At 47.6% G+C, this 10000-nt stretch overlaps 1 protein-coding gene across 2 annotated transcripts in view; it reads left to right on the forward strand.

Moving 5' to 3' along the window:
- The window catches only part of LOC144513624 (erythroferrone), a 19494-nt gene that overhangs the window by 941 nt on the left and 8553 nt on the right, over positions 1-10000 (forward strand). For both annotated transcript variants that reach the window (XM_078244778.1, XM_078244779.1), the window contains exons 2-4: positions 5076-5276; positions 8382-8498; positions 9641-9755. In XM_078244778.1, the coding sequence (XP_078100904.1) occupies positions 5085-5276; positions 8382-8498; positions 9641-9755 (424 nt within the window). In that variant the 5' untranslated portion in view covers positions 5076-5084. The remainder of the gene's footprint in view (positions 1-5075; positions 5277-8381; positions 8499-9640; positions 9756-10000) is intronic.

A 10000-nucleotide genomic window follows, 5' to 3' on the forward strand; every position in this document is an offset into this window, starting at 1 on the left:
GACTGTGTGTGTGTGTGTGTGTGTGTGTCTGTGTGTGTGTGTGTGTGTGTGTGTAACTAGTAAGTAACTATGTAACTAAAGCTGGAACAGATGAATGTAGTGTGAGTAACTAAAGTAACTAGTAACTAAAGTAACTAGTAACTAAAGCTGAACAGATGAATGTAGCGAGTAACTAAAGTAACTAGTAACTAAAGCTGGAACAGATGAATGTAGTGGAGTAATTCAAAGTAACTAGTAACCAAAGTAACTAGTAACTAAAGCTGGAACAGATGAATGTAGTGGAGTAACTAAAGTAACTAGTAACCAAAGTAACTAGTAACTAAAGCTGGAACAGATGAATGTAGCGGAGTAACTAAAGTAACTAGTAACTAAAGTAACTAGTAACTAAAGCTGAACAGATGAATGTAGCGGAGTAACTAAAGTAACTAGTAACTAAAGCTGGAACAGATGAATGTAGTGGAGTAACTAAAGTAACTAGTAACCAAAGTAACTAAAGCTGAACAGATGAATGTAGTGGAGTAACTAAAGTAACTAGTAACTAAAGTAACTAGTAACTAAAGCTGGAACAGATGAATGTAGCGGAGCAACTAAAGTAACTAGTAACTAAAGCTGTAACAGATGAATGTAGCGGAGTAACTAAAGTAACTAGTAACTAAAGTAACTAGTAACTAAAGCTGGAACAGATGAATGTAGCGGAGTAACTAAAGTAACTAGTAACTAAAGCTGGAACAGATGAATGTAGCGGAGTAACTAAAGTAACTAGTAACTAAAGCTGGAACAGATGAATGTAGCGGAGTAACTAAAGTAACTAGTAACTAAAGCTGGAACAGATGAATGTAGCGGAGTAACTAAAGTAACTAGTAACTAAAGCTGGAACAGATGAATGTAGCGGAGTAGAAGTAGAAAGTGGCATGAAAAGAAAAGACTCAAGTAAAGTACAAATACCTCAACATCTGGACTGAACCCCAACCAGATGTATTTGAGAAGCTTAGTATTGTGTTCACCATAACAAAGTATGTGTAAAGGCCTTAGGCCGCCCAACACGTTATTGCAGGTCCAGACTCAATCTTGAAGACCGCAAGGACTGTGATTGGTCAACTGGTCCTGTGTGTTGATAGTGGGTGTTTTGAAGGACTGTGATTGGTCAACTGGTCCTGTGTGTTGATAGTGGGTGTTTTGAAGGACTGTGATTGGTCAACTGGTCCTGTGTGTTGATAGTCTGTGTTTCCAGCAGCTACTGTGCGGAGTAGCAACATGCTAGCTCACTGACATCAGCTTTGTAAATAAACTCAGACATATTTTGGTTCCAATGACGGGGTTAACCGTTTGTAAAGGGTCTACATGTCAGTAACGTTTTGAAATTAGTACTTCGCCCACAAGCAGTACTTTGTGGGCAGTTGTGCTAAAGTTAGCTTGCTAACATAATATAAACTGGCTGGCAGACACCTCGCAAATAACCTCAGACTTATCGCCCCCCAGCGTTATGGCGGTGAAATGCACCGCGATGCAAAGCAACCCCGACGCAGAACTCCGAAAGGGTCACGACGCCGTAGGAGCGACGGCAGAGCTACGGCGTGGAGTTGACGCAGAAGCATAAAACAACATTTATACTAAACAGCTGTTTCGGATATAGTGTAGTTGCGTCTGCTTCTGTATTAATTGTTTATTTCTTATTAATGTTTAATATGTTTGTATCACAAAGGCAAATTCCATGTAGGGTAACAACTGTTCTGATTCTGATAAGTGCAGTACTTAAATACGTAAATGTACTTAGTTACATTCCACCACTGGAAATGCCAGTTTTTCCCTCTCTAAAACGTAGCCGATCTTTGGAGCGTTTTTTTACCCCCTTCCCAAGAAGCTAGCGTGATTTGGAATTTGGTACGAACCTGTGTTGTAGTCAAGACCCCCTAAACCGAGACCAAGTCATCACCAAGACCAGAGTGTATCGCGCTCAAGTCATGACCAAGACTTTGAGGGGTTGACACCGAGTCAAGACCAAGTCAGGGCGAGACCGAGTCAAGACCAAGGCAGGGCCAGATCCAGTCAAGACCAAGACAGGGCCAGACCCAGTCAAGACCAAGACAGGGCCAGACCCAGTCAAGACCAAGACAGGGCCAGACCCAGTCAAGACCAAGACAGGGCCAGACCGAGTCAAGACCAAGACAGGGCCAGACCCAGTCAAGACCAAGACAGGGCCAGACCCAGTCAAGACCAAGACAGGGCGAGACCCAGTCAAGACCAAGACAGGGCCAGACCCAGTCAAGACCAAGACAGGGCAAGACCGAGTCAAGACCAAGGCAGGGTGAGACTCAGTCAAGACCAAGACAGGGCCAGACCCAGTCAAGACCAAGACAGGGCCAGACCCATTCAAGACCAAGACAGGGCGAGACCCAGTCAAGACCAAGACAGGGCGAGACCCAGTCAAGACCAAGACAAGGCCAGACCCAGTCAAGACCAAGACAGGGCGAGACCCAGTCAAGACCAAGACAGGGCCAGACCCAGTCAAGACCAAGACAGGGCGAGACCCAGTCAAGACCAAGACAGGGCCAGACCAAGTCAAGACCAAGACAGGGCCAGACCCAGTCAAGACCAAGACAGGGCGAGACCCAGTCAAGACCAAGACAGGGCCAGACCCATTCAAGACCAAGACGGGGCCAGACCCAGTCAAGACCAAGACAGGGCCAGACCCAGTCAAGACCAAGACAGGGCCAGACCCAGTCAAGACCAAGACAGGGCCAGACCCAAGTCAAGACCAAGACAGGGCCAGACCCATTCAAGACCAAGACAGGGCCAGACCCAGTCAAGACCAAGACAGGGCCAGACCCAGTCAAGACCAAGACAGGGCCAGACCCAGTCAAGACCAAGACAGGGCCAGACCCAGTCAAGACCAAGACAGGGCGAGACCCAGTCAAGACCAAGACAGGGCCAGACCCGAGTCAAGACCAAGACAGGGCGAGACCCAGTCAAGACCAAGACAGGGCCAGACCCAGTCAAGACCAAGACAGGGCCAGACCCAGTCAAGACCAAGACGGGGCCAGACCCATTCAAGACCAAGACAGGGCGAGACCCAGTCAAGACCAAGACAGGGCCAGACCCATTCAAGACCAAGACAGGGCCAGACCCATTCAAGACCAAGACAGGGCCAGACCCAGTCAAGACCAAGACAGGGCCAGACCAAGTCAAGACCAAGACAGGGCCAGACCAAGTCAAGACCAAGACAGGGCCAGACCCAGTCAAGACCAAGACAGGGCGAGACCCAGTCAAGACCAAGACAGGGCCAGACCCATTCAAGACCAAGACAGGGCGAGACCCAGTCAAGACCAAGACAGGGCCAGACCCATTCAAGACCAAGACAGGGCCAGACCCATTCAAGACCAAGACAGGGCCAGACCGAGTCAAGACCAAGGCAGGGTGAGACTCAGTCAAGACCAAGACAGGGCCAGACCCAGTCAAGACCAAGACAGGGCCAGACCAAGTCAAGACCAAGACAGGGCCAGACCAAGTCAAGACCAAGACAGGGCCAGACCCAGTCAAGACCAAGACAGGGCCAGACCAAGTCAAGACCAACACAGGGCCAGACCAAGTCAAGACCAAGACAGGGCCAGACCCAGTCAAGACCAAGACAGGGCGAGACCCAGTCAAGACCAAGACAGGGCCAGACCCAGTCAAGACCAAGACAGGGCCAGACCCATTCAAGACCAAGACAGGGCCAGACCAAGTCAAGACCAAGACAGGGCCAGACCGAGTCAAGACCAAGACAGGGCCAGACCCATTCAAGACCAAGACAGGGCCAGACCGAGTCAAGACCAAGGCAGGGTGAGACCCAGTCAAGACCAAGACAGGGCCAGACCAAGTCAAGACCAAGACAGGGCCAGACCCATTCAAGACCAAGACAGGGCCAGACCCAGTCAAGACCAAGACAGGGCCAGACCCAGTCAAGACCAAGACAGGGCCAGACCGAGTCAAGACCAAGACAGGGCCAGACCGAGTCACGACCAAGGCAGGGTGAGACTCAGTCAAGACCAAGACAGGGCCAGACCCAGTCAAGACCAAGACAGGGCCAGACCAAGTCAAGACCAAGACAGGGCCAGACCCATTCAAGACCAAGACAGGGCGAGACCCAGTCAAGACCAAGACAGGGCCAGACCCAGTCAAGACCAAGACAGGGCCAGACCCAGTCAAGACCAAGACAGGGCCAGACCCAGTCAAGACCAAGACGGGGCCAGACCCATTCAAGACCAAGACAGGGCCAGACCCATTCAAGACCAAGACAGGGTGAGACTCAGTCAAGACCAAGACAGGGCCAGACCGAGTCAAGACCAAGACAGGGCCAGACCGAGTCAAGACCAAGGCAGGGTGAGACTCAGTCAAGACCAAGACAGGGCCAGACCCAGTCAAGACCAAGACAGGGCCAGACCAAGTCAAGACCAAGACAGGGCCAGACCCAGTCAAGACCAAGACAGGGCCAGACCCAGTCAAGACCAAGACAGGGCGAGACCCAGTCAAGACCAAGACAGGGGCAGACCCAGTCAAGACCAAGACAGGGCCAGACCCAGTCAAGACCAAGACAGGGCGAGACCCAGTCAAGACCAAGACAGGGCCAGACCCATTCAAGACCAAGACAGGGCGAGACCCAGTCAAGACCAAGACAGGGCCAGACCGAGTCAAGACCAAGGCAGGGTGAGACTCAGTCAAGACCAAGACAGGGCCAGACCCATTCAAGACCAAGACAGGGCCAGACCCAGTCAAGACCAAGGCAGTGTGAGACTCAGTCAAGACCAAGACAGGGCCAGACGTTTTATGCCGGACGTTTTACATCTAATCACACTAATGAAGTTAACACATAACATTAGACAACGCTAAGGAAGTTTAGTGATATCTCTGCAGTTGTCGTTTTGAAATAAAATCCTGAGTCCTCTTTATCCGAGAACGGGTCTTAAGACCAAGACGGATCTGGGGACCCATAACACTGCTTCACATGCACGATCTTTGGAGCGTTTTTTAACACCCTTAACAAGAAGCTATCATGATTTGGTATTTGGTACCAACTTCCTTCTCTCCCTCCTCCACAGACAGGCAGCATGTCGGCCAGGTTGTCCCAGGGACGGAGCTCTCCGGCTGGGGCAGGAGGGCGTCTGCTGCTGCCGCTGCTCCTGGGTCTGATGATGATGACAATGAAGGTGATAGAGGCGGCGAGCGTCGAGGATGCGGAGAGCGGGGAGAGCGAGGAGATCCTGGAGGAGGACGATGAGGCCGTCAGCGCGGAGATGCTGGTAAGAAATCTGCACCGGAACTCCATTTAAACCAACACATTCTCACGAACGGGTTTGTATGACATTGCACGAAATTAGGCGACCGTTGGTCGGTCGTGTGACGCCGTATCAGAAGCCGTTATAGTTAAGTGTAGCCAATAAAAAGTGACCGTTGGATTGCTTGTGTTTAGTTTAAAGTAGTATGAATTAGTAAGGTTTTGTTTCTAGTTTGTTTCCATAGTTTAGTGCAGGGATGCACCAAATCCAGGATTCGGCTTCAGATTCGGCCGAATATTGGGCTTTTTGACGGGGTTGGGTTTCTGCTGAACCCTACGCTTGCACCACGCGCGCTACGCTGGTCGCCGTAATGACGGCGTCGTTGATTACAGGAAGGTGTTTACGTAGGTGGAGCTTCAATGCAGCAGGCTGAGAGGAAGTGGAAATGGAACTGGTGAGCAGAAAAAGGGTTGTTTGGCAGTACTTTCAGTCAAAAGAAGGCCATTCAAGTCCAGCTACATGTTCAATCTGCAATGCTGATTAGTCTGGTGGTGGCGAGGACCCTAAACAATACACAACATCACCGCTGTTACAACATCTGGTATGAAACATCTGGAAGAATACGAGCTGAGCATGAAGGAATCTACAGACAGCAGCCAGAATGCAGCAACTTCAGGTACGGCAAAGGAAGGACAGTCACTGTTTACTTCATTAATGTGTTGACTGTGTTCATGGACTGAGGACGGGACGAGGATTCAGTATTCGGTTTCGGATTCGGCAGAATCTTAACCAGTGGATTTGGTATTCGGCCGAACACCAAAAATCTGGATTCGGTTCATCCATAGTTTAGTGGTTTAAAGGTCCTCTGACATGCTGCTTTTTGGATGTTTTCATATAGGCCCTAATTGGTCTAAATGATCCCCTAATACTGTATCTGAAGTCTCTTTTATATAGACCTTAGTGGTCCCCTAATACTGTATCTGAAGTCTCTTTTATATAGACCTTAGTGGTCCCCTAATACTGTATCTGAAGTCTCTTTTATATAGACCTTAGTGGTCCCCTAATACTGTATCTGAAGTCTCTTTATATAGACCTTAGTGGTCCCCTAATACTGTATCTGAAGTCTCTTTTATATAGACCTTAGTGGTCCCCTAATACTGTATCTGAAGTCTCTTTATATAGACCTTAGTGGTCCCCTAATACTGTATCTGAAGTCTCTTTTATATAGACCTTAGTGGTCCCCTAATACTGTATCTGAAGTCTCTTTTATATAGACCTTAGTGGTCCCCTAATACTGTATCTGAAGTCTCTTTTATAAAGATCTTAGTGGTCCCCTAATACTGTATCTGAAGTCTCTTTTATATAGACCTTAGTGGTCCCCTAATACTGTATCTGAAGTCTCTTTTATAAAGATCTTAGTGGTCCCCTAATACTGTATCTGAAGTCTCTTTTATATAGACCTTAGTGGTCCCCTAATACTGTATCTGAAGTCTCTTTTATATAGACCTTAGTGGTCCCCTAATACTGTATCTGAAGTCTCTTTTATATAGACCTTAGTGGTCCCCTAATACTGTATCTGAAGTCTCTTTTATATAGACCTTAGTGGTCCCCTAATACTGTATCTGAAGTCTCTTTTATATAGACCTTAGTGGTCCCCTAATACTGTATCTGAAGTCTCTTTCCCTAAATTCAGCCTTGGAGCAGTATTACAGCCACTAGAGCCAGTCCCACAATGAGCTTTCCTTAGGATGGCCCATTTCTGTGTCTGTAGCTTTAAATGCTATTGAGGAGGAGGGGGGGCAAGGTGGAGGGTGGGGTGTGACCTTGACCAACTGCCACTTCGCTTGTTTGAAAGCCATGATGTCTCTCTCTCTTTCTCATGGGGGGGCCAAATCCTTTGGGCGGGCAAAGCAGAGAAAGGGGAGGTAACCTTTCCCCTTATGACGTCATAAAGGGAAGACTCCTGATTGGCCCATCTGAGCTTTCATTTTCTCAAAGGCAGAGCAGGATACCCAGGGCTCGGTTTACACATATCACCATTTCTAGCCACTGGGGGGCCATAGGCAGGCTGGGGGAACTCATATTAATGTTAAAAAACCTCATAAAGTGACATTTTCATGCCATGGGACCTTTAACTCTTATTTTGAAAGAGTCATCAGCATCCATAGGTTCTTTCTTTCCTTTGTAGTTGGTGCACCTGTGATCCTTTTTTAAACTCTTATGTTAATTAATAACTTTAATGTTCCAAAAACACCTGTCATTAAGTGGCTTCCTTAACGAGCTGGGTCCTAACTTTTTGCTAAGAAATGTGGCATTTAAACATTTGAAGCTATACTTTAATGTGGTTGTTGTCTTCCAGGAGCTACTGCAGATCTGTCCAGTGTCTCTGACGCTTTTCCCACATTTTTGAAGTTTTTTTCCCCGAGGTTTGTGTCACATTTTTTGACATCTTGTTCTGCAGAAATGTGGCGTTTTAAACATTTGAACCTACTTAGTTGTGGTCGGTGTCCTCGGGTCTGCCAGCCCGGTCTCATGGCATATTTCAATGGGAAGCATATTTCGTGATCACAGAATGATGACGGTAGCTAGTAGTATTGATAAGGCGAAACTCCGCGCAGGGAGGTTGGTCGGGGGGGTGGATGGGTCAAACAACACAGGACCTTCACCCCGGAGAGCGTGTCCATGTTCTCCTTTTCCTAACCACAATGGCGTTTAATTTACCCGTTGTTGTGTGCCCCGGCGCCATGGGGATCGCGTCCCGTGAGTGGCGGCCCGTCCCGTTGTTGTGGCCGGCGTGTGGCACCTCATTTCCCCATTGTTGCGTCCCCCAGAGCAGGTTCGAAAAATTGTGACCTGTACACGTTCAAAGATCGTGACACGTAAATCAAAATAACGTGACTATTCATGACCTGGCGTGAGACCGCGTTGGGTCTGTCCAGATTGTCGCCAATGCTTTTTTTTTAAATGATGTTTTAGTTGCTCTTTTCAACATTTATCACTTTTTTCGACAGGTTTTTTTTTGTCTGTTTTTCTGATATTTATGCAACATTTTGACGTATTTTAACACAAATCTTGTTCTGCAGAAATGTGGCGTATTAAACACTTGAGCCTATACTTGGTGTCTTCCAGGAGCCGCTGTCCTCGGATCTGTCCAGAGTGTCTCCTCTCAACTCCTGGCTGATCTTCAGAAGAAACTCCAACAAGGGGGACAACCGGAGAACCAAAGGATCCAGGAGAACCTCAAAGGTTAGCCACATCTAAACAAAAAACTGATGAAATGTGATGAAATGAGCAGAAACTGTCCTGATGTCCACTGAATTCATATCAACCAACCTGATCACAGAATTCCGTGAAAGAAGAAACGGGACAGTTGGGTTTAGGAAAAGATAGAAATCGGGGCGGCTGGGTTTAGATAAGGAGACAGCAATGGGACGATTGGGTTTAGGTAAAGAAGAACACGACGGTTGGGATTAGATAAAGAAGAACGGGACGGTTGGGTTTAGGTAAAGAAGAACGGGACAGTTGGGTTTAGGTAAAGAAGAACGGGACGGTTGGGTTTAGGTAAAGAACGGGCCAATTGGATTTAGGTAAAGAAGAACGGGACGGTTGGGTTTAGGTTGCAGGTTTGCAGAAAGCGAGAGTGGATGAGAGGAGGTTATGTTGTATTTATAGGAATGCTGGAAGAGGTGTGGCCCTGCTCCTAAAACTCTGCTAATTAGCTTCAATAATTGATATGAACACATTATTTTTCATATTAAAAGTTTTCTGAAATATTTATGTTTAAATATGCAAATGAGGCGTTATCTAATGCTAACTTTTGGGGAATTTAGGAGAAATCTACAGACAACAAGTAGACAAAAGGTAGTCGCATAAATGTTTTTCTTCCACCAGTCTGAAAGAAGACAAAGAGCCCCAAAACTCACCATTTAAAAGTGATGTTTTTGTCTGTAGCATCTCTTAATAAGCCGGAGATATAATTGTTTTAACTGCGTATACATGACACCTGCCTCTCGTATCCGGCATCCGTTTAAAGGCCGTGACCCACCAACCAGACGGCCGACCGTCAGCAGTAAAGCCAGTCAGACTGATCAGTCTCCCCGAGGTCCAAAAAGTGCCTCAGAACACACCGAAGAGACGCCGACCTGAGCGTACGTTCTGCGCCTGCACGAGACGTAACACGTCTCCATAACAGCAGGCGGCGCCAATCTGTATCGTCGCCCAAAAAATGAAAACCGGAAATGACGAACGCGCCACGTGGGCTAGGCACGTCAGCAGCGACAACAATGACGGAAGGTTTTCAAAACAAGCTAATAGACTGAGTGTGCAATTACCTGAATCTGTACGATGCACACACATGCCGTCACAACATGAGTCTCATGTGTTTGCAGCATGGTCTTCCCGGCCCTCCTGGCCCTCCGGGCCCCCAGGGGCCTCCAGGGCCCCCCGCCCCCCTCCTGCCCCAACAAGAGCAGCTGATCCAGGATCTGCAGCTCAAACTGAGAGGTGAGAACTCACTGACGCTGCAGCAGCTTCAGATAAACATCGCAATCAGACTTTTCTCTGGAGCGAAGCTAGGCTAACAACGTCCTAAATGTGTCTCTGTATCGGAGCCGTGCAGCTTGGTGTTTTTCTGGGTGGAAATGTCAACAGTTTCTCTTTCTTTTTCTACACTTTTCTCGACATTTTTGTCGATTTTATTCCATTTTTTGGTTACTTTTTTAATGATGTTTTGTCAATTTTTGAACAAG

The sequence above is a fragment of the Sander vitreus genome, unplaced genomic scaffold (genome assembly GCF_031162955.1).
Source record: "Sander vitreus isolate 19-12246 unplaced genomic scaffold, sanVit1 ctg299_0, whole genome shotgun sequence".
In the NCBI taxonomy this organism is placed as follows: Eukaryota; Metazoa; Chordata; class Actinopteri; order Perciformes; family Percidae; genus Sander; species Sander vitreus.